Source organism: Neodiprion lecontei, chromosome 1, assembly GCF_021901455.1.
Source record: "Neodiprion lecontei isolate iyNeoLeco1 chromosome 1, iyNeoLeco1.1, whole genome shotgun sequence".
Lineage (NCBI taxonomy): Eukaryota > Metazoa > Arthropoda > Insecta > Hymenoptera > Diprionidae > Neodiprion > Neodiprion lecontei.
The window spans coordinates 20,324,234-20,349,575 of NC_060260.1; the positions used below are offsets into that span (position 1 = coordinate 20,324,234).

General features: G+C 37.9%; 1 protein-coding gene and 1 long non-coding RNA gene across 4 annotated transcripts; one reads left to right on the forward strand and one right to left on the reverse strand.

Moving 5' to 3' along the window:
- Window positions 1–1,338: 1,338 nt before the first annotated feature.
- LOC107221685 (MAPK regulated corepressor interacting protein 2) lies at window positions 1,339–25,269 on the reverse strand. Of its 3 annotated transcripts, none has more exons than XM_046732968.1 (4): window positions 23,921–24,007; window positions 22,397–22,509; window positions 22,176–22,298; window positions 1,339–1,813 (listed from the first exon to the last, which is right to left on the reverse strand). In XM_046732968.1, the coding sequence occupies exons 1-4, from the start codon at window positions 23,941–23,943 to the stop codon at window positions 1,803–1,805; spliced, it is 270 nt and encodes an 89-aa protein (XP_046588924.1). In that variant the 5' UTR covers window positions 23,944–24,007; the 3' UTR covers window positions 1,339–1,802. The 3 variants fall into 3 exon arrangements, with proteins under 3 accessions (XP_046588924.1, XP_015516253.1, XP_046588911.1); XM_015660767.2 differs by lacking the exons at window positions 1,339–1,813; window positions 23,921–24,007 and adding exons at window positions 9,777–11,154; window positions 24,974–25,269; XM_046732955.1 differs by lacking the exon at window positions 1,339–1,813 and adding an exon at window positions 9,777–11,154 and having other exon boundaries at window positions 23,921–24,006.
- On the forward strand, window positions 17,246–19,835 carry LOC124293151. Its single transcript, XR_006903084.1, has 3 exons — window positions 17,246–17,508; window positions 17,608–17,678; window positions 17,794–19,835. It is a non-coding gene; the product is annotated as an uncharacterized LOC124293151 (long non-coding RNA).
- Window positions 25,270–25,342: the final 73 nt, after the last annotated feature.

The following is a 25,342-nucleotide window of genomic DNA, read 5'->3' on the forward strand; positions in this document are numbered from 1 at the left end:
CTGGGCATTAGAATGACTTTTTACAGAGTAAAAGAGTTGTACTTCTCCGAAACTGGATGTGTCTTATTGTTCAATGTTGGCTGCAGCATATAATCTTAGGTGCAGTTATATCTAGACATCCCAAATCATGAGTAGGTACATGAACTGCGTTTTCGCTAAATATGTGAAGTGCGCTGCGTTGGCAACTAGGTTTCACAACAAACGCAGTTTTCCCATATTCTGTGCAAGACACAACATAAACTATAAATCCTTTATATGAGTATTACATATCAACTTGAAAGTTGATTCGTTCAACTGAATCGAAACTTCAAAGTAACGGACTTGGATGCGTTAATCTACAGAGCGCAGGACCTAGACGCCGAAAACCACGGAGCGGTCGACCTGGATACGTCAATATACGGAACGCAGAATTAGGTTAGGTTAGGCAATGACCGACAGTAGCGTTACGTCCCCGCTTACGGGCGGCTATTTTTATACAGTTCTGTCATTTTTTTTTTTTTGGCAATACCGTCTTGATTGCGTGTTTTTATCTACTTCAGAATCAATAGGGGGCAAGATTTAGATGCCATTTACTACTTTCTTAAATTCGAATTCAACATGCATACCGGTTCGATACATAATGAGGTTCCAAACAGCGTTCTATACATCAGGATTTCATCAACGAACTCAATGAATGTCAGCGTTCGTCACTTATTGAGGTCTCAAGCCCTAGGGTCAAAGAAGAAGAAGATTTCTCATATTACATCAACTTTAGTCGTCAATATTTTCAAAACTGTAGTACAGATTTCAATCAGATTTATAGAAGTCATAAGGTCTCTCGGTCCTGTAAGTTTCGTTTCAAAATATTTACTTATTCCGGAGATACGGCACCCTGATTTCGCGCAGAAGCTGGTCTGGGTAAAATGATACTTGGCCAGCGCTCACCGGCCTACGGGCACTTAATATTAAATAATATTTTAAGAAATTCCAAAACATCGATTCAGGCGCTTAAAAATATAGATTATAGTGACAAACAGGGTTATAAATAACGCTTTAACGTTTTCATTCGTCATTATTCCCCAAATGTTAATGCAATTTATATCCATTAGCCATTAAGTTTCAATTTTAATGGATAACAATTCCCATTAACCATCATATTTTAAATTTTAATGAAAAAAACTTCCATTGACCATTACATTTTTATTTTTTATGCAAAACATTCCCATTAGCCATTCTATTTTAATTTTCAATGAAGAATAATTTCCATAACTGATTGAATTTCAATTTCCAATAGAAAGTAAGTTCCATTAACTACTTAATTTCTATTTTCAATGGAAATTATTCGCATTAAAAATTAAAAAAGTGATAGTTAATGATTAAAAATTTTACACCCAGTCAAGGTAAAATAAATCGCGGATAAACGATATTCTATAGTACATATTATACACGTAAATAGACAGTGCATAAATAATTTATCGTTAATGGTCCACAACGGACATGTGGATGAATGGTATTGTAACTGGGTAAAACGAACAGTACCTACCTAAACGCAAAATTGTAAATAATGTATAACTTTTTTCAATGCAATAGAATTTTCATTGCCCGTCAATTCTTACTTTTCAATGCAAAATATATCTATCGGCAATCCGTAACCCGTTAACGATTTTACAATAAAGGACTTATCTCTAATGAACTCCCTTTATGTTGCGCAAGTTCGGCGAATAAAACCGCATGCGTGAGGAAGTTGAGAAACGGGGAGGAGAGCGTCTCCCTCAACTGTCGGTGACCCGTGAGCTCTGTAATGCGAAGAGGTATCAGCGGTCTTAGCATCTTTCTGAGGAAGAGAAGAAAAAAAAAATTCACCCTATTTTCCGTTATTTAACCGCCCTCGATCTGTTCCCTTCGGAATCAGGATCCAGAGCGTGGTTACGTCGGATGGGGGGGGGGGCAAGAATATGAAAACAGTTTATATCATGAGCAAATAAATAGCAAAAAAATAGCAAATAAAAAACAATTAAATCACCCAACAAAAATAGGACATTTTGAGCAAGTGATTGTGCCAGCTTAGTGGACGTGGGTAGGAGACTGGCCGAGGGAAAAATGGTATGACCAGATGGGGTCCCAAACGAGGCCCTCAGAGTGGTGGTAAACAGCTGCCCGGACATATTATTGAGAGCGTACAACAACTTACTGAATAAGGTAAAGAGGCTAAGAGACAAAAATTTGTGCTGCTACCCAACGGCAGCAAAAGCCTTGGAAAGGGCAACGGAACTGGGGAGACTTATGTTCAACCTCGGTGGACCGACGCACGAGAGTAGTCTACGCTGTACTACTATTTAGTGGTCCTATATAGCTGGACGCTTTCGAAGTCGCCCGGAATAGACAGCTAACGACAACAGTTGTACGTACTTGCGCAGTAAGGGTGATAAGTGCATACCAAATGGTATCCATACCGATGGCGCTGATCCTATCCGGACTGATCCCACTACACTTTTTGGCGGCTTTGGTGAAAGCGAAAAAGATTTACGAAGAGAAGGCGGCGATGGCGTCAGAGATACCAGGACGAAGCGGAAACATAGGAAACGAAGTAGGACGATACAGCAGTGGCAGCAAGAATGGGACATCGACAGAAAAGGAGCATGTACATGCGATGCCAAAGTCTGCTGCACTGGTTCTAGTGGGGACATGGTTGGATGGAGTACCATTTGACATAAAGACTGATGGGGCATGGGTGCTTCAGTAACTACCTGTTCTGCACAGGCAAGAAGTCAACAACAAGGTACCACCAGTGACAGGACGAAGATGAAGGAGGAGATACTTGGTTCGAGTGTCCAGCATGGGACACCGACAGGCGAGCGATGATAGCAGTAACCGGGCAGGTCAAGAGCAGAGAACTGGTCCAGGCAATGCTGCGTGGATCAGAGGAGTAAGAGATGGCAAGGTTTTTTGCGGAACGAGTGCTTCGGAAAAAAAAAGCGGAGAGGTCGAGACGAGCAGGCAACAACGGAAGGTAGAGTCAACATACACGGTTAGGAACGAGGTGGAGACGAAGTAATGCGCAAGCGGTCTCGTCTCTACCCGGGCGCGTGGGAGAAGTTAGCTGAAACTAGCAGCGGGCGCTAGCAGCGAAGTGTCCCCTGGCCAGGGCCGAGACAGTCCTCGAGCACCCCGCGCATACCTCGAATCATAAAGGTCATAACTACGAGCAAATTTTTTTAAAATTTATACCTACTTCACTCTTTACCTTGGACAATTGATGAAGCGAGTAATCGTCGTGAGACGCGCCCTCCCGTAATTGTTATTAATTTTTTAAGCTTAATAAATGTTTTATGGTATCATTGGCGTTAGCAACGAGCGATTTTTTTCAAATTCATACTCAATACACTCTTTACCTTGAACAATTGATTAAGCGAGTAATAGCCGTGAGACGCGCCCTCTTGTATTTGTTATTAATATTTCAAGCTTTATATATGTTATTTTAAAACAAATAATAGCCGTGAGACCCTCTAATAAATGTTATTAATTTTTTGAGCTTAACCTATGTGGTTTATCGACTCGTCGTCGATAGCAAAAAAGCGTTTCAGTCTATGTAGCTACAAACCCAAGAATAATTTTAAAATTGTAGTGAATTTCCAAAATAATTAAATCGTTTCATATGGAACGATGTATCCGTATTTTGTCGAGCTCTGAAAAAATTGGGACCTGTCACTCCTCTCCTGCCCACTCCTCTCCTGCCCACTCCTCTCCCCACGACTTCTACTCGTTCCTTCTCTCCCCGTATGAACGTCAAGATGCTCGGACGAGCCGAACACTTGAGTCTCGCCGCCTCATAATACGAGCGCCTCCAACTAGCGACCATTCATGCGTCATATGTATCGATGTATTCATGCTTATGCTGGCTCTCAATAATCGGAACCCGTATCTCTCTCTCTCTTTTTCTCTCGTACGCGCACGCACTCTCTTGCTCACGCTGTCTCTTCCGCTCATACTAACGCAAACTCGTAATATTTGAATGCTCCCAACCTCTCATCGCTAATACGGAACGTCTCCATCCCTACTGCTGTACGTGGCCGCTTGTTGCGCGTCCTTATGCCTACTGAACTACCACGGAAGTGTAAATACTACGAGCAGACCTCGATTCTATGGTACATTGCGATTCGTTTTTTACGCGATCTGTTACCATTCCGAATATCTGCTGTATATAGAGATCTATTTATCTTCAGTTTTTTGATGATACAGACCATTATGCATTGATGCAAAAATTTCCACCTCAATCCTGGCAGCTTTTGTACCCTCTCGTTGATGGCAGCTACTCATTTTGATACGTAGATATTAAGTAGATATAGTTCTCATTTTAGTTTTGTTCTGTTTCTCTCTCTTGCTTATTACATAAGTAAAACTTTCGTTCGATGGGCATGAAACATGGGGACCAAACGTAAATCTATTGTAACCCCGGAAATGATAGCGGAAGCGATTGTAAAGTTGCATCCTTTTGATCTTCCTAACGACGTCGTAACCGATGAGTTATTTGTCTTTTTAAAAAACCAGTCATGGTGAAGCTCTGGTTGCACATGGGAGCAGATTTGTAAAGCTATTTTCCCGGACAAAGACCCAAGGTCGGTGAAGTCTTACGTACCACAGACGTACAAGATGTTTTTACGACACGCCGACAAAATTCACCCTTTAACGATTGTTGAAATCAATAATTTTCCACGATCGCTTAACGGCAAAGACGAGGTTCCATATGTACCCATCAGGATCCAGTCGCCGGTTGGCGACTCTTGGATGCCCGACTCTTGCCAGACACGGATATCGCCATGTCAATATAATCCAAGTCAAAACAATAATTCCGGCTTGGGTGATATTCATCCAATTTTGAGCGTCCATAATGAAAGGGGAACAACCGGGAATGGAAGCGATTCTACGAACTCGAGTGAGGAATCTTTTCTCGATCCAGATGTTAGAGCAGATAGTTTTCCTCCACTGGGAAATACAGGTGAACCTCGAACCTGTTCTAGCGCGGTTTTGTCGCCAATCGCCGACTTTCGAACCCCGACTCCCGTCAGTCTCTGATATCGCACCGTGCAGACTCGTGTCAAGTGACGGAAAATAAAATTTTGCTTCTTCGCCATTGGAATGAGGAAATCTCGAGCTCGGATACCTGTGATTTGCAAGACTCAAGTCAAGAATTGGCTCCTAATTCTTCGATGCCAGACAATGGCGAAACCTTGACGGTTCCAGGAGAGATGTCTGTAACCGTACCGTCGACATTTTGGCAAACATTTTGGTCGGCGACATTAAAGTTGCAGAAAGGATGGACTGGCGCGTTGTACGACTTGGTCAAGCCAATGACGATCTGCAATTTGTTTTCGCTGGCACAAATTCAATTCTCCACCATCGACAGTAACGTTTCAAACGTATGCCGTTTGCACGTTTTCGACTTGTACGACTTACAAATTCTCAACAACTGAGTCCCATAGGTCCACCGTTTGTTGATGTATGCGTAAATATAGTCCCGACGGCCCCGTGCACCATATAGCAGGGGAGACCCACCGTCGATTAGTAACGGGCGAAAAACGCTTGTCTGTTTCGAAAGAGCTGGTAGCAAATGCTCCCAGCACCGTGAAACAGATCAAGTTGACGGCAGCTGATGAATGCCTTTTAGATGCAGGAAATATAAATGACGCTTACAGCCTAGGTTTGTTGCAAAAGATGTCGAGCGAAAACAACTGTCGAGATAACCTGGATCGTGATTATTATATGTTTATGCACAAATTAATCAAAGAGACGAAAGAGACGTGGAAAGGAACACACATAAAGGGTTATGTTCAGCAGTGGTCAGTAGAACCGTTCTGTATCGTTCTCTTCACTGAGAGACAGTTGCGGGTACTACTGAACTTAGAACCGGTACGGTGTGTTCTCATCTCGATGCCACGGGCTCTCTCACTATTTCGCCACCCAACGTAACAAGAAAAATATTCTATTATTCTTTAATCCTGCCTAGGAATGGGAACGCTGGTCAATTTCCTGTGGCAGAATTCATTTCTAGTGTTCACAATACTCTGAACATAGGCCACTTCCTAAGGATGGTGGCCTTATCGTTGAAGATGTTGAGCAGCCGATCACCGGCCATCGATAAAGTGGAGACAGATTTCAGCTTGGCACTCATGAATTCGGTTATGGACGGTTTCAACGGCATTTCACTCGTCGAGTACGTGAACTGCTCATATACTGATATGAGTGAGAAAACAAATTTGATTTCCTCGCTCACGGTTCTGCATATTTGTTCCTCGTACATGCTGCATATGGTACTGAAAAAGTGCAAAAAGATTTGCCACACGAAGGCTCTGTATCGCGTAGCAGGAATGGCAATGACGAAATTGATCCACAGTAACGATTTGGACTCTGCTCGAAAGATATTTATTTGTATCGTCAAAGTTTTTGGTTTCGAGACGATGGTGCGAGATTTTAAGGAGAGCATCTATTTTCTTTTCGAGGAATCAGAGATCGAGGAAATTTGCGTCACAAAGGAGGAAAAGAAGGACGCAAAGTTCATGCTACCAGACGATAATCTCGAATATGCCGAAGCAACATCGAGTAAATCGCCCTTCTTCCGATTTTTCGACAGGATTTATCAATCTGTAATTGACGAGAAAGAGGAACTATGCACATCCGAGGAGAACGACGTATACTGTCAGGAATTCCTTGACTACCTGCTTAAGTACATTTTGTCGTACTACTCGTTTTTCTCTGCTGCACATTTGAAGAATTTTGGAATAACTCGTGATTCTAACGCATCAGTTGACAGTTGGCACAGGACGTTTAAAAATCTCTGGCTCAAAGGCAAACGATTGACCGTTCCGAGACTCGTTCAAAAAATGAAATTGATTTTAGATGGTCGGATACGAGAGAGATCGTTTACCACGAGAACGAGCCGACAAAAACGAGAGAAGAATCGAGGACGTTCTGCGCTGGCTTACAAAGAGCCGAGCGAGCAATGGTTCGATAGAAATTAAACAAAAAAAAAGAACACCATTGTTTTTCAAAGGCCCTAAAACGGTTAAAAAACTAATCGTGCAGAGTCCTAGCTGTGACGAGAAGTCATTAGATGTTGTAACGAGTGAGCAATTTTCAGATTCGTCGATCGTATTGGACAATACAGCAACCTGCCTTGTTTCACGAGAAATGCGCTCGATCCATATCGCCGAAATTTGAGTCTCCTGATGACGAAGAGTATACCAAACAAGAGAATATATTTTGTGCCAATACTGGTCAAACGCATGCAGAAATTCGGAATCTCTGTGTGGAAAAAATCGCCGAATCTGGAGATTTCCTCTCAAATAATATCTCGTAGTCTCGGTTTGCCAGATCTCAAGCAAAAAATTTCGGGATTTAAATTGGTCGAGCAGAGTTTTCGGAAGCTTGACTGTGATGAGTAGTTCGATGATGACATCATGACCGCGTTTTTCACAACGATAACGAGCGAGGCACGAGATAGGGGTGCATCGATATTGTCTTTCGACATTTTTTGTACCCAGCGAATAATTTTGACGGGCAAAATGAGCCACGGATTTCAGAGGTGGGTGGAGAGGACTTCTGTCCTTGAATACGAGGTTTGGCTATTGCCCGTGATCAATAATGATCATTGGACCCTCCTTATCGTCAATTTCCGAGTAAACCTCTTTTTATACCTTGAATCTCTCCATGGCCGTCCACCGCAAGTGCTGCTCAATGGTTACATTTCGGTAATCGACCAAGAAATGAGAGCATACGGAAAACTGACCGACTGGAACAATTGGCGGTTGTACTGCCTACATGATATTCCGAACCAGTACGTAACCAGTGATGGACGAAGAATTGCGAATGGAGATTGTGGAGTACATGTATGCATGTGGGGGTACGTGATATGTAATGGTTGGTCAAGTCCATTTTCCAACGACGATATGCCATCTATCAGAAAAAGTATCGCACGATATATAATGAGAGCCAAGGAGACGACCGATTTTCAGGAGAGGCAATCAGAATATACGGGCTATCTAGTCGATAGTGATGATGCGATTCAATCGAGGTATCGTCGTGTGAGCTTCCCAATAAAAACCCGAATGTTGCTTCGACCACCGACCACATATTCTAGCACGCTAGAATACTGCGCCCAACTTTCCGCGTAATAAACGTAGAGTTTTGGCGTCTGGTGCAATCGAGGAAACAGGCATAGGGTTTGATGACTGAATGGGGACTGAAAGAAAAATCATCACATAATGCATAATATCTATAAAAGTTACCAAACAAGTTTAAAAAATACCAAAAAAAAAACATAAAAACGAAAAACATATATAAAATTACAAAAAAAAAACCATAAAAACGAAAAAAAAATATAAAAACACAAACAAAAAATGGAGCCGGAACTCCGCCACGTCCACGTCGTCTGCTCCGGGTAATGCAAAGAGCGGTGGAGCATTAGTTGTATGACCGTAACCAATTATCCAAGGTAAAGAGTGAATTGAGTACACTGAACGAAATTTTATTGCAATATTTGCTTTTACCCATACACAAAAGTACAATAAAATATAGCATTTTAGGGACAATCGCGGTTCAGTCATGAAATGTCAATAATAAGTAACGAAATGCATAACATTATAACAATGTTTCAAAGATCATATAGTAATTCTTGCTTGTCAAGATAATATTAATATATATATATACAAATAGTATAATGTCCTATCATTCTAGGAATGTTTATGATTGTACCTCTCTTGTCCCTAAAATGCTATGCGGAAAACCAAAGATGGCAAAAAAATTTCTTTCAGTGTATAAATTTTGAACAAATCGCTCGTTGCTATCGTCAATTAGGGAATAAAATAACATAAAAAGCTTAAAAAATTAATAACAATTACGGGAGGGCGCGTCTCACGACGTTTACTCGCTTAATCGATGGTCCAAGGTAAAGAATGAATTCAGTATGAATTTGAAAAAAATCGCTCTTTGCTAACGTCAATGATACCATAAAACAACATTTATTAAGCTTAAAAAATTAACAACAATTACGGGAGGGCGCGTCTCACAACGATTACTCGCTTCATCAATTGTCCAAGGTAAAGAATGAATTGAGTATAAATTTTAAAAAATTTGCTCGTAGTTATGACCTTTACGATTCGAGGTATGCGCGGGGTGGTCGAGGACTGTCCCGGCCCTGGCCGGGGGACACTTCGCTGCTAGCGCCCGCTGCTAGTTTCAGCTAGTTCGTGGGAGAAGTTGTTTTGATTGATGAAAATCTGACATTATTCATAGCATCATCGTGTCTATGCACTGTTTCAACTCCTTAAGAAAAATATAATAAAAAATAAAAAAAAGAGATTGACAATACGGGGCGCTAACCAATCGATTTACAAAGTAACCTTCGGTAGATTTAGAAACTTCTGCTGATGAATGCAACTAAATTCCATGTAATGATCAAATTCAGTGAAAATAACCAGACAAACGACGTACTTTATGCGAAATGTCCTACAATGTACGTAATAAAAACTCTTGATCATTGAATTAAAATTTGAAAAACATTGGAACAAAAATATAAAAATTTTAAATAGTGGTCAGCTCGTTGGAATGTCAATGAAGACAATGATATAACGATGGTGATAATGATGTATTATTTAAGTAATAATAATTATATTCGTGATAATAACAAAGATGGTGATAAAAATTATACACAATAACAAAAGTGGTAATAATCCATAGAATACGTGACTGTAGTTACAATTACTCGCTATAAAAAGGCTTATAATAAAGTCATCAAACTGATACAACTTTTTAAAATCTTTTTACTGTAAATAAAGAACATTTTACTGCGATACAATTACGATTGTATGTCAATCGGAACGAGTCGTTGGACATCGTCTATTCTACTCATCGGTATAGATATGAAATATTCAATCTGTAAAAGTTAAATATTAGGACTGGAAAAGTACCAAGAGAATAAAAATTCTTGGGCAGTGATTCATTTCACAATTCATACAGTCCAGGTGAAACGAGGCACGCTCAAAAAATTCATTAGGCTTTGTAGCAAATAATATAGGAATGTCACCAACTTAAACATCTCTCAGTTTTCCAGGTAAGACATTTTAAATTTGTGTAACGTTCATCTACAACGTGCACTAAAGATAGTGATTTTAAAACCTAACGGCGCAATATATCCCCTAAATGTATTAACTGATCGTAATCTTGAACTATCTTCAACATTTTGGGAACATCTAGATATCATTTAAAAACACTACTCTGGCATAAATTCTGTTTTGCATATTAACGAATGGCATGATTTATTCTGATTTTGATTTTTACGAATATGGCTTTTACCGCTTTAATCATGATGCAACGTAAGTTGAGTGTCAAAAATTGATGAGAGGATATTAAAATTTTTCATATTTTAATACTTAGTGAGTTACATCAAAATGTGTCAACATGCTAAATGGTGAATTTCCTATACTTCTATAACGCCAATTAGTTACATTTACTGGTTCAAATTCTTTTAGAGGTTTGCAAGAACCCTCTGTCCATGCAAGACACGTCTTTTTTTTATTGCATGATACTCATTTGCAATTCTTGCCCATACTGAAAATTCAGACTTTTCTTCAACTGACCTTATGCGACTGCCTGTTTTCATCGTAGTAATAAAAGATTTATTAGGAATTTACAGTCACTCGTCAAGTCACTTCCATATTTAATATACATATTCGTTCTTTTGCAAACCTCACCTTCTTGCACTTGCTTTTCGATTGTAACTAGTTACATATCGAATATCTTGCTTGAAAAGATAAAGGGGAGGCAATAGTACGACATCTCTTTCATGTCACTATATAAACTAAGCGAGCGATAATTACAAAATTTAATTGTAATCTTATTGCTTGAACCGAGTTACGAACGCAAGATATTACATATCCAAGTATGCGTCGCAACTCTAGTTTATGTAAACAATCACAACAAGCATTGTAAATTCAAAGAATCGCCACCCCATGATAATTATTCAAACTATTTGTTCAATTTGGGTTTATCTTTTCTGTTTCTTATGCTTGTGAGAAAAGGTCCGATGATCGCGCGGGGCTTGACACTAGGAGGTCGCGTTCCTAGTGATGCTCTGGACGACACGTTGACCCCACCAGGCTTCCAAGTTGAACGGCTCAAAATCTGTATAAACGTATATGTTATGGATTGTTTGTCGAACATGCATTAAATTTTAGAAGCGTACACTAAAGCCAGATACGTAACACCGCTAAAATTCTAGGAAAAACGCGGTGCTTTGTTTTGCAAGCTGCAGCTATTAACAATATAGAGATATGCCTGCGAAGAGTGCATATAATTATTTTATATTAGTCGACGTTTTACAAGATGTATGTGCAGTTCATGACAAGCATTGTCAAACATTCTAAATTCCATAAATTGTGAAAATATTGTTCCAGGTTAGGAAGCCATGCAGTTTATAACAATAGCGGGATAAGAATACGTGCATAGAGTTGTACCCCAAAATCAAAACATGTTCACAGTATAGCATTATCAAGAACAAAAGACATTGGCAACTTTGACATCGAATCATGAAAGGAAATATTGAAAATTTTATTTTCATGCAAGATGTCGCATGAAACTTGTATAAATGTAGTCGAAATGAAGTCATATGAAATTCAACATATTCATACTTAAATTCTTTGACTTTTCACAAAGTAGAAAGATCCTAAACTTTCATAATGAGAGGGCATTCAGATATTACGTAATGCATAAGGACGCCTGAGATAGCCAAAAATATCATTAAATAATAATAATAATATCTAAAAAATTTGAGATAACCTTTCAAGTAAAAGCAGTTTTTTCCCAATGACCATCGGCTGTTTGCAATGAAAATTGTAGTTAGAGTGAAAACAAGCTCTCTTATCCCGTACTTTGTTAATCCGACAATTGGTCACTCAGTTTTTCGAATGAAGTACTGTCAAACGCCAATTTTGTAAGGGTTGGATGCCTGAAAACTGAGTAGTGACCTCAGGAACATTTTGTTTACTTGTTGAAAATGACATTACCTATTGGAATCCAAAAATTCTTGATCGGCTATCCGATGACTAAATTTAGCCCTGAGCTGTTTAGGCATTATTTAATTTGAATCTGGTTTTCTTGTTACACATTTTACATCAGCTCGGCGCAACAAAGTAAAAATTTAACATGTTAAATGAAGTTTCCTATAAATATGTATAATTTACTTTAAAAAAAGTAGCTAACAACTTCGTGGTCGGTGCAATAGTGCTGACATCTGGTTACATATGCGATTTATTTAAACATCTGATGTTTCTGAAAACTTATTTTCCGCAAGATGTTTTGATCGGTAGATTTGAAGATAAAAAGTGTTTCATTTTAGAAATGATAGAATCTTATTGACTTTTTCTTCACACGTTCACAATCTGAAATAAAATTATCAAGCCCAAAAAATTAAAACAGTTTTGGAAAAATGAAAAATATGAGAAGAACGAGAATTTGCCGACTTCAGGAAATTCTTTTTTTTAAAAAAAGCCTACACTATGTGAGAAAATCGTACGGCATAAACTTCATGTTCTACTATACATATGTGTTATATTATCATGTGTCGAAAATTTATTCAATTGACTACAAATGTACAGCGGCATTTATACAGGGAACTTCTGTTCAAACCACTCCGTCCAAGCCACGCGGTGACCGTCAGCGCCACCCATGAACAAGTTTTCGTTTGCAGCATTTGTCCGCTACGCTTGGCTCAGATAAAAATTGTGCATTTTGGCAGATCCTCGATTGGGGAATAGCCACTGGGAAGAAGAAGAAGAAGAAAGTTGTGCATGTGTTGGTGCCAGTGTTCACCGCGTAGCTCGAACTGGGCGGTTTCAAAAGACGTTTCCTGTATTGAATTATTTGCCAGAATAAGCACTGGTTATCTTCATTAAACTCGAAATATAATATCGAACCTAATATACCAGCATGATTATTCATATTGTTGCTTACGTTCACCACTATTTCTTAAGATTCATCCGAAGCATATTACGACCACTGGTTAAACTATTCAACCAGGAGATGATACGAAACTTACAGCCTCTACCGATAGATATACATATAGCTTCGATTGCTATCAATGATAGGATACATCTTCAGTCCATGTCAGAAGCTTATTCTTAGATAAGGTAATGGAATATGAATACGGATGAATCGACCGCCGTATTTTGTTCAGAAATAGATTTTGCAGATACGGATGAAACAAATACAGATTCCTGCAGAAACATGAGAGAATAATAATACCAATGGGAAATATAATAACGATATCTAGAATAATATACCGTACGCTGTGATATTACTATCAAAGTGTTTCATTATGGGGCATGCATTCAGTGCATGGATCGCAAGATAGACAAAACTTGTAGCACTTTATCACTGCCGACAAACGTTCAACGTTTAGGAACGCTGTAAGTGTTTATGACGTCACGAAATGTGAAAATGCACGCCAGTTCAGTGGTGCCTCAACATCTTGAAAATTGAAGCGTCCCCTTTAAAACACTTTCTTCAAATTCGTGTTTTTGTTACAATTATTTTCAATCGAGACATATTGAACACTGACAGGAACGCGCGATTGCACCACCACATATAGATTGTACCGTAGGATAGAAACTATATGTAAGTGTGCGCCGATGTTCGGCGTGTATACATTTATATTTACTCTGCAGTAGTTAAAGATCAGGACACGACGGTTCGTCGCTTCCACGGAATTTTATAACTCCAAACCCTCTTTCCTGGTGCGTATCGCGTAAGTTATCAAGGTGTATACATAACCTTGAAATTTTCAAAAAATCGATTTCCGGATTATTTTATTTTCTTATGCCTCGAGTACTATCTTCATTTTGTAAAAAAGATTTGATGAAATTTTCAAAAATTGACCGCGTCGTGACCATTTTAGTGGAACAGATCGGAACGTCCAGGTTTGTTGCGGCTCTTGCGCCCCGCAGTGTTCTGCAACCATCACAGTATTTTACCTAAGTGCAATATGAATTTGCCCTACCAGGTATTCTCACAGGTAAATTTTTGGAACATGAATTTGTAATACCACAATTCCTACAGGTAAACCTTGGAGTACTAATTTGTCTTAGTAGGTTTTCTCACAGATAAATTTTTGCAGTTGCTTACCCCAATAAAACAAAGCCGACGTTTGTTAGCATTATTTGGTTACTCGCATTCAGTGCTACAGTACAGATTCACGTACGACACGTTAGAACGCAACAAAAATTATGAAGCGAACGCATTCTGGACGCAAAGGTATTAGTCGAGGAAATAAAGCACTAAAAACGGCCCAACTGTCGACTTTTTGAGCAGTAAGACGGATTTTAATGCGGTTTTTTGCATTTGATTCGTAAGAGCGCCTGCAAACTTTGTGAACTAAATTGATTAATTAATTTTTTGAAAATGCATTATGGCATTAATAATATGCATTTTGCAAGTGCACTTCCAAGAGACACTAAATAAAAAATTTGCTACCCGGGGGTTTTTGGGGTCGCTGAACACGAATATCGCCACGGCAACCGTCTCCGAGGTACCTGGTGCCCAGGGTGGACAGTATCAACGTCTTCTCCTAGAGTTTTGGCGAAAATTGTGATCGAATTTGTCGAAACTCGTTGTTTGGGGGTTTTTGGGGTCACTGAATACGAATATCGATACGGCAACCGTCTCCGAGGTACGTGGTGCCCAGGGTGAACGTTTCAACGTCTTTTTCTGGAATTATCTTGAGTATTATCATTTTTACCTCAATTAAAGTATATTGTTCTTAATTCAATCACAAATTCGATCACAATTTTCGCCAAAACTCTAGGAGAAGACGTTGATACTGTCCACCCTGGGCACCAGGTACCTCGGAGACGGTTGCCGTATCGATATTCGTATTCAGTGACCCCAAAAACCCCCAAACAACGAGTTTCGACAAATTCGATCACAATTTTCGCCAAAACTCTAGGAGAAGACGTTGATACTGTCCACCCTGGGCACCAGGTACCTCGGAGACGGTTGCCGTGGCGATATTCGTGTTCAGCGACCCCAAAAACCCCCGGGTAGCAAATTTTTTATTTAGTGTCTCTTGGAAGTGCACTTGCAAAATGCATATTATTAATGCCATAATGCATTTTCAAAAAATTAATTAACCAATTTAGTTCACAAAGTTTGTAGGCGCTCTTACGAAGCGAATGCAAAAAACCGCATTAAAATCCGTCTTACTGCTCAAAAAATCGACAGTCCATTGCTTTATTTCCTCGACTATATTAAAGCTTTCCTTGGACGTCCTAGTCCCAATAAAAAAAGAAAACAGAATCCACCAGTTCGATGGATATCAGAGAGCGATGATCCGATCACGAGTACTACAATTAAAAAATTATTTTTAAAAGTCTATTGGACGTAAAGTATCGCATCGTGAACTTTCTCAGTCTTTTCTGCTATTAGGATTGTAAAATGTAAGTCGAGTAACGGAAAGTTAAAATTTACAGTAGTGAATATTACTGGGCTCGGTTTTCAATTACCGATTTCGTGTGACAAGTGAGCCTACCAAATTTGTGGCAAACACCAAAATCGATGAAGTTCAGCAAGCCTACGATCTGAATTAACGAATAGGTTTTTCTTTTCGATTACTTGGAATTGGTTTGAATGAAATTGAACAATTTTTGAAGTGCCAAGAAATCGATGGGTAGCGCATAGAGATGACAACATTGTACGGAAATAATATCGAGGGAATCATCGATCAGCCCAAAAGGAAGCAGAGGACATACTGTTACTGAGGGATTGTTATATGGCACGGGAATCGCAGATTGAAGATATGAAAAATAATTGTAATTTTATCTCAAACCAGTAGTCCATACATCAAGGCGCTTTCTTACAGTTCAATCGATTCAATGACAATTACCATGAAGCAATGGATTTTACAGAAAAAAATTTCTAATGGAAGATGTTCTTTTTTGAATTGACAGTAAAAAAGTTTTCATACATTCTTCTGCTAGCTCTATTAATAATGGGGATATAATCAATGAAAGTTTATCTCACTATTTGTGACTTGTCGCTCCATTCATTTCACTTATCGTTCAATCTCTCTATCATTAAAAGTTCGATATTAATATCGCCATTGCTAATGGAACAAGCACAAAAATGAAGGAAACCTTTCCTTTTGTAAATCAAAAAAGATTCATCTTCAATTTAAAACTTTGATTGACAAAAAAACAATTTCAGAGCAAAATAAATATCATATTGGTATTCCCCATATCCAAAATTACAAAGAACCATGAAAGATATTGAGCAAACCCCAAAATGTATATAAAAAATGTGGATTTTGTGTGTTTAGTTTTTTGCGATTATCTAGAAACTATATTTTACGATCTGGCAGGCGTGATATCTCAAGATCTATTTTTCCGATTTACTTCCAATTGGGAGTGGGCATAGTTTTTATAACATATTCTACCGATTCCCTCGAATGATTTTTTGAAATGTTCTTCTGTTCGTTAATTAAAATTATCGAACTTACAAAAAAAAAATAGTGCAATTTCCCACAAAATATCCGATGATCTGTAGCTTTATCATTGTGTTAAAAGTAGATTTTACATTTCTTATTTTAGGGGATTCCAGTCGCCGAAATTGTGTACGTCAACGAGACGTGCGGTAATCCCAATACCTAAGGATAAAAACTTGAAAATTGGCTTGTTTTCCGAACACCAAGGTTTCGCATACCCTTTAAGGCACGAAGCATTAAAGAGGAGCACAATCTCTGACTACGAATATGGTACCTTTTTTCATTTAGCATCCAGGTGGCGTTCCGATCGCTCCAGACCCTCCGCATCCGGCATAACGGCCATGTTGAAGACAATTTGCAAATGGCGGTTTCCGCGTTGGCGTTAGAGGCACGGAGCCACGGAGCATTGTAAGTATATATTTTCCGTCACGCAGCTACGTCACAGTCCAATTGTAGTAGATGGTTTTCAGTAAATTTCTGATTGCATGGACCATTATGTTCAAATTGGTTGGTTTTATACATAAATCGCGTAAACTTCATTTCCAGGTTTGTATTTCCCGCCTACTACGGATACTGAGGGTCTGGGCCGATCACAGCGCTACCGCCCGGCAGATTTTTTTGGAACCACTTTCGATTCGATACCCAACCAAGATTGTGCTTCTCTTTAATGCTCAGTGCTTTAAGGTTAGAGAATTGCACAAAGCGCCTTCGAAACTTTCGACCAACCATGTTCCACCCATAGGCTTATAGAGATAGACTGCGCCGTCCGTGCACCAGGTTGAAGCCCTAATTAGAAAGAGAAAGTGACAGCGGGAGTCCGACCTGTCTGTTCCACGATCGAAAAAGTGGGACCGTCACCATATGACCGTCACAAGATGGCTGCAAAAATGACTGGTTTATGTCCACTTGACCAAAATGGCCGCGGCTAACGCGTGAGTCGTAATTGTGAATTCTAACCTATCTCACCTACAACCTACATGTCTTGTGGCGTTTGCTTCAGCAAGGTAAGAAAAATCTTAGGAAATGCAAATAATATTATAGTTTAATTTTTAAGATATTATAAAATCTATGACTCTGTAACCGTATATTTTTATTTTTTATAGAATAACAGAGTCGTTGATTGCAAATTGGATGCAGGAATCGCGTACTGTATTTCAAGGCGACAGAAACAGAGGTTAGAAATTACAAGCTACTCTATGATATTATGATACATACACGGTGAACGGGAGATTAGGAAATTCCATATGTTTATATTTAAATTATACGTAATATCTTTTGTCACGTTTTAGGTTATCATCCCGATCATACGTCTCAAAAAACTGATTCAGAAGACTTTCATTGCCGGAGGACTTGTGCCAAAAAAAAAAACTGCAAGTTTTCAATTGCCGCTACTGTGGTAAAAACTACGCATATCACGTCACAAGGATGGCAGAGCATCTGAAACGTTCGTATGTGAGCTGCTGTTTGTCAGTAAAGAATGTTTTGAAAAATAAGAATTCACCGAATTCGAAAAAGAAACGGAAGAAAAGACGCAAGTCACAGAGTTCTTCCAGCAGCAAAAAGAATTCGTCAATCACTAATTGCAGCTCGGAGTCTAACGCTGATGTTAAATCCGTAACAAACATCAGCGATAAAACTGAAATTTCGTGTAAATCTGGTACTCGTGCATCTAGTACTTCTGATTTCTGAGAGGAAGCATCAGTGTTTCGAGGAAAAAATGAACTAATAACGTCACACATGGCTAAATTCTGTGATAGAATGTCAAAACTCGAACAGGGACGCCTTAATGAACTTCTCGCTGTGACTATATATACTTCAGCAACTGCTCTCAATATAACCCAAAGTGTATTTTGGCAGGACTTCTTCGGAGCTTTGCGTCCATCCTATAAGTTGCCGTCAAGGTATGAAATTTTCCAATACTTCATTGACTGCATCGTATGATAGAGTAAAACGAGATGTTGACGAAAAAGTTCAGATTACTGATTCTGTTGGATTGAAATGCGACGGGTGGTCCAATATACGTAACGAAGGAATAATCAACTTCATCGTTACGGCTCCTGGTATAGTATTTTTTAACGATTGCGACAACAACTAATGCTCAGACTGCGGAATATATTGCTAAACAAATTAGCGAAGTCATTGATGTTATCGGACCATAAAAGTTACTTGGAGTTTGTACTGATAACGCAGCCACGATGAAATGTACCTGGAGAATACTGCAGGGCCAGTATCAGGAGCTCGATATCACTTTCTACAGCTGCGTCACTCACATTTTAGATCTCTTAATCAAAGACACGATGTTTCAACCGTCAATTGACAAACTCGCGACGAATGGAACAGCAATCGTCAAAGAAATTAAAGATAAACACATAGTATCAGCCACATTTGCCGAGATTCAACAGCAAGACCAAAACAATATCTCAACAACTCTTAAGCTTCCGGTCAAGACAAGACTTGGGTCTCTGCTTTTCTGTGTGGAAAGTTTGCTAGAAAATAAGCATAATCTGCAAGCTTTAGCAATTTCTCAAAATGCGGATCGCCATTTCAATGCTTTAATAAAAAATATTATCTTGGGAGAGGAGTTTTGATTCATGACGTTCAAGACTTTGCGTTTGCTCAAACCCGTGGGAAAATGGATCACAACGTTGGAAGGAGACAATCCTAAACTAAGCCTAGTCCCCGAAACTTTCTACGAGCTGAGGAATCACTTCGCTAAGGAGCTTAAAGAATCTTGTCTACGCGTACTGACAGATGTCGAGACAAAAGAAATGTTTTCTTTATTCGACAAACGATGAAGCATGGTGATCAATCAAGTTGACTTTGCTGCGAATATTCTCGACCTAGTCTTGAAAGGTCAACATTTAAGCGACGATGATTCGGTGGATGGGATTGCCCTCATCTTCGAGTTAGCAAATAAATTCGGATTGGATCAAAATAAACTTCATCAAGAATTGACTGAGTTCACAACGAATACGGGAATTTTGAGTCAAGAGTATATACGAAGAGCTATTTCTATAACTTCGGCACAAAAGTGGTGGAAGGCCATGTGCGACACTACAAAGCTCAGTAGAATTGCTAGTAGAAACCTATTCTCGACTTGCCAGCTACATCAGCTGGTGCGGAACGGTCCTTTAGCACCTTTGGGTGAATTCATTCTTCTAAAAGAAAAAGACTTTCGACTGAACGAGGCGCGATGATAACTTATATAGCCCACAATTTAGAACTTTTACATCCGAGACGTAAAAAAAAAAAACAAAAAAATGAGGAAGACATTGTATCAGCCACTGAGAAAGAGTTTTCTGCTGATGACAATCTTGACACACACGAGGGAGAAGACATTACGGTATTCAATGATTCGACCTAGTCAAGAAAGACGGGTTTGCTGTTAAAAAATAGGAGAGTTCTAAACTTTAATGATTGAACATTGACTAGATATATCTATGGCTAGCAAAGATGATATTATTTCGGATTCTATAAGAATAAGAATATGTTCACAGATATATTGAAGCATTGTCATAAAAAAATATTTATAAGCGAGTATAAAATAAACAAACGTGCCGTGCACGAAAAAAATGTTACATGAAAAACAGTTGACTGGCTGTTAATTAAATATATATGATGAGAATTTATGGTTTTGTTATATATTGTATGATTATAAAACGGAGCAAATGTGTAAAATTTTGTGATACATAAAAATGCTGTACTACAAAATCATTTTAATAATATATAAAGATAAATAAATAATGATATTTTAAATCTCAACTAAAAGTATTTTGGCAATATTTTCACTTCCAGTATGACGTAATGACATTTTTCGGCTTCTATATACCGCTATATGAAATCCATCATCAAAACTGCGCTCAAAAAAAAATTCTTTACAAAATTTATGACCAATTCGTGACCGAAAAAAAATGACCGTCATTTTGCAACTGGAGAGGGGTTTTCATCATTTGACGGTCTTTTGTATCCGTCAATTGAAGTATAATAAAATGACGGTCATTTAGAAAAAATATTTAGAAAAAATATCGAAATTCATCCCCTGGTCAGGGATTTAGGGATTGAGATAAAAAGTTGGAATTAGAATCCAAATAGGATTTTGTTTCAGGATATACAGTTTGACCGTGCCATAAAAATTCTTCTCATATTGGTGGTAAAATTCTGGTAAAATTTATGCACATACTGTTTTATGTTAGACAGTTTTATATTATAACAGTATTAGCTCAACAATGAACTAAAAACCATTAAATAGGATTTTTTTTGTGATCTGAGCATTCAAATTGAATAAAAAACTGTAAAGCTTATTTTTTTGTAAACCTTTCTCTGTACATTCACGAAAATTTTCAGATTTTTATGTTGATTTTTGTATTATAAAAGGTAATCTGTTATTAAGGTTTGTATATTCAATTAATCCACTATTGGTCGACGAGAAAATTCATAATATTTGTCTACTTTATTATCAAAAATATGTGGCCAACGTGCTTAACACACTTACATTAAATAATAATAATGTGATTATGGCCATCAATATTTCATTTTTGTTTTACCCAGCATTCGCTTCAAAACCAACAAAAATTTTGGAAGTCACAAACAATTCCAACTTCTGAATGGTTCTTACTAGTTCACTGTTGGTCGGATATGAATACTTCTTTTGATACGTATAAAACAGCACACTTATACATTTTATCAAAATTTTTATGAGAGTGCATCAATTTTTTTTCTGGAGATTAATATCTCTGAATCCCGTGGATTCAGTTCAGAAGGTACCTGCAAAATACCTAAGGTGGTGCCCTGGTCGATTTCGACATTGACGTATACATCTCCAAATATCTAATTCCGCGTATCTCAAACGTAAAATCAAAGTGTTAGTGACTTTCGCAAATTGGGGCTATTTACAATCCGACAACAATTTTCAAGTATTATCTTGTAGTCTTACGTTTGTAAAGTGTGAAAACTACAATGAATGACTGATCCTTTGCATCAGCCAAGTCACAGCGTAATGGGATTGGCATGCAACGCTTTCAGTTAATTATAATAATGTTCGGTAAAAGAAGAAATAGATTTAGATTTCCTATAATGCAATGAGTGGGATGGTAGCAAATATAGCGTAATAATATTTTTTCAACAATGCTGATCAATGTCGATTGTTCTAATATTGAAAGTGGATAAAGCAATAAGCAGTACAGGAGATAATTAGCAGGCACATATTAAAAAGCGTTTAAGATCTTTCTACACAATATTAGTGAATCATTAAATCAGACAAATATAATGAATGAAGCACAATAATGACATGTGAAGCACAAGATTGCTAATTTTGCCACTAACTTCCATTAAGGAAAATCAACGGCATTGGGCAATTTGTGATGAAAAAATTGAAGCAAAATAAGTAAATGGTAGTTTGTGCATCAAAGAGGTAAAGCACGTCTACTAACGCCGAGTGTACGTTTGCAATATGAGTCATAGACGAGGTATGTACAAGCCAAAGACAAATATTGCAAATACACGAGGAGTAAAGAGACTTTACCTTCACGGTGCGCACGGTACTTTATGCAACAAAAGTATGGTTTATAAGTTTTTTATACTGGTACAGGAATAATTCCTGCAAGTATGGAACACAAGAAAAAGATGGTAAAACCATACTAGCGCAACATAAAATACTATGATAACTGAATACCTTTCAGCTGGGGGTTAGGCTCTCTTTCTTGATAATAGGTTACTGATGCTCCGTTTCTATAATTCGTAGAATTATTAAGCTGTTGGTGGCACATATCGAGTTCTTTGGATACCAGATTCCATGCTGGATAAGACAAAGGAATGGAGATCAATTACATAGATCGGTGCCGATATAGGTGAAACATTATTTAGAGTAATAATAGCTCAACTGTTCATAGTTACATTCACAGATGTATGCTATCAGATCATCGTGCTGAGTTGGTGGTTCTTGCTGTAGCCTAGCCGGAATGGGAGATGGTCGTTTCCCATTCATCGCTGTCATTTGAGATCTTCCGCTGGAATTGAAAGATCATAAGCTCAATATGATTCTAAAGTCTGTGACAATTGTAGTTTTGGAAAATTTGGAATTAAAGTTATGAGATTGATGTTAGTAACATTGACCCTAACAAAATATTGAATTTTAGTAGCCTCAGAATGACCGAAGGAGTTGACCCTGCAAAATATAAGTTTATATATTATGCTACATTAGGGCTCACCACATTTAAGACAATCCTAAAACTGCAAAATAATAATTTTTCATGAAACTGCATTATTAATTATGCAGTGTTATAAGCTTTAACTTGAATGAATTTTTTTCTTTAACCTGACAGGTTGTGGAAATCTTTGCAACTGTAAAAATAGAACACCAGATGTATTTGTGAATATTATGGAGTAATAATGCATCTCAGACTTTATAAAGACCGATCTAAGGACATTTCGAAATGTGGCTGAAACTAGCATCGAGCAGTAGCAGCCAAGAGGCTCCGGGCCATGGCCGAAACAGGGCTAGAGCACCTTGTGCATACATTTAATTGGCGGGGTTGATAGCAGAGTCGAATTTTCTTTCAACTGGTACGATATTACTTATTCACAGCGGAGACTTCAATAAACAAGTAACTGCCGTGAGACTGGGTCTCCCTCATTTGTTATTAATTATCAAAGTTCGAGTCGTTTTTTTGATACTGCAGTCGATAGCAAAGACTAATTTCTTCAAACTAGCTCGAGATTACTTATTAGCTGTCGATTGTACTATTAAAAAAACGACAATTATCAATGTTTGATAATTAATGACGAATGGAGGAGACCGGATCTCACAGCTGTTACTTATTTATTGGATTCTTCATGGTGAATAAGTAATATCGTGCAAGTTGAAAGAAAATCGGACTATGTTATCGACCTCACTGATCTGATGTACACACGGGGTGCTCGAGCCGTTTTGCAAGCGCTCGCTGCTAGTTTCAGCCACATCATTACGAATTAAGAAAAGCGTAGCATCAGTACAAAATTCTTCAACTTATCCAGCCTTTCTTGAAATAGAATTTAAATATCTTCGGAACTATTGTTTGGAAAAAGAAGATGTGAATAAAAATTATTGTTTAATTGATTTGTCTGATGTTAATCGCATTAATGTAGTGTTTGCTATTTGAATCAGGGCAGCATCCAACAACTCGAGTCTACTTGATGGAAGAGTTCAATTTCAAAGCTTCGAGAAAACTTTATATTTGGAAATTCATGTTTGCCTACAAACTCACGTCCTTTAAATTTTGAATGAAATTGTAAAACGGTAATAAAGCAAAATATATTTTATTTTACAAACTAAACTTCGTCAAAGCCATTTTGAAAAGTACAAAAACGGGATTTCTTTTCAATGTTTAGTTAAATTAATGTTATTCACTTCAACCTCTTTCTCTCTTATTATTTATTCACCTATTTCTGTTCACTATTTTCATGATTGACCTTCATTTGTTTTCAAAGCTGGGTCTTCCGATGCATATCACACGATATTGGACACTTCTTGAAAAAAGCAATTTCGAAGGTAAAAAAATTAAAAGTAAAAGACAATCATTATAAAAATTTGAAAAATAATTGCAAAGATAAAACTCAAATAAAAATGCCATACAAGATTTCTGCATCTGCAAAAATGAATGTTGGAAAGCTGTAACTATGGAACGATTATTCTGTGAACAAAGTTTCGGGGCTTGTTGTTTCTTACTCGATTAACTAATACCAGTTTTTTTCTTTTCTTTGAATAGCAATGCAAAGTATAAAAAATGAATTTTGATAAATTATCTTTCCTCCTGAAATACTAACTTGGCTGAAAACTGAATATGCATGGGCACTAAAAATAAAATATACCACCACTGGGTGATCAAATAACAAGCAAAATAAAGTTCAGTAAAACCTTATCCTCATAATGCTCGTTTTGAAGCTACAGCTTGCTTTCATTTATTTTTGCATATGCAAATATCTTGCAAGTCAATAAATACAATGAAACTGTCCTGCTGCTCTTTCGTCCACATTGATTACCATTAACGCATATGCATGAATTATCCATTCGCATATGGTATTTCCGTGACTCGTAATATTTGAACATTTTTTGCCTAATGGTACTAGCCGTACGTTACAAGCGTGTGAGCACGTGCGCTAGGTTGCTTAAAGTATATAATCGAACGAAAACCTGTAGTGGCGAATGTGTCAAAAAACACACACATGATCGAGACATAAAATGCACGCTGGCGGGGTGTATGTGATATGTCACACGGCAATATGGCCGTAATCGCTTATGACATTTAACCTATCAAGTATATATGTTCGTAATATGCATTGATAACTTGAAATGATGAGAAACTAAAGTTTGAAAGACACAAATTTTCAAAACACAGATGGATTGATTACTAGAGAAGAAGTTATAAAATTTAAATTACATATAGCTGAGTAAAACATGGGTAGTAAGTGAAAATGTATGTAGAATGAATGTACCTCATTTTCAGCAGGGTAAATGTGTCACAAATAGATTTGCCACTTTTCACTGTATTCTAAGAGATGATTGTTGAATATAAACAGTAGATTTCTACAATATTTTTACGTTAATGTAACTGGACTCCGTCAGTTAAGACCCGAATAGAAAAATTCTTTCTTAAAGTATAAACGTAGTAAAGTATTCGATTAGTTACGTTTATTTGACAGAACTAGCTCGTTGAAACGCAATTGTCAACAACCCTGGTCCCTAGAAATAGGGCTCAGGCACGATGTAAGAACAATTGGTGAGTCGCGGCAGCGTCTTTCCGTGCAATGCGCAGTCATTTTCGATGAAGTTTTCCAAAAATTCCACCAGTTGTCACTGCGACA

Bases quoted from the DNA above. Each gene is read 5' to 3' on its own strand.
- LOC107221685 (XM_046732955.1), bottom strand. From the start codon at position 23,943: ATGAAAATAGTGAACAGAAATAG. The intron at 22,510-23,920 runs GTGAATAAATAA...TTTCAATTCCAG, and splicing joins AAAATAGTGAACAGAAATAG to CGGAAGATCTCAAATGACAG. The intron at 22,299-22,396 runs GTAACTATGAAC...TGTCTTATCCAG, and splicing joins GATAGCATACATCTGTGAAT to CATGGAATCTGGTATCCAAA.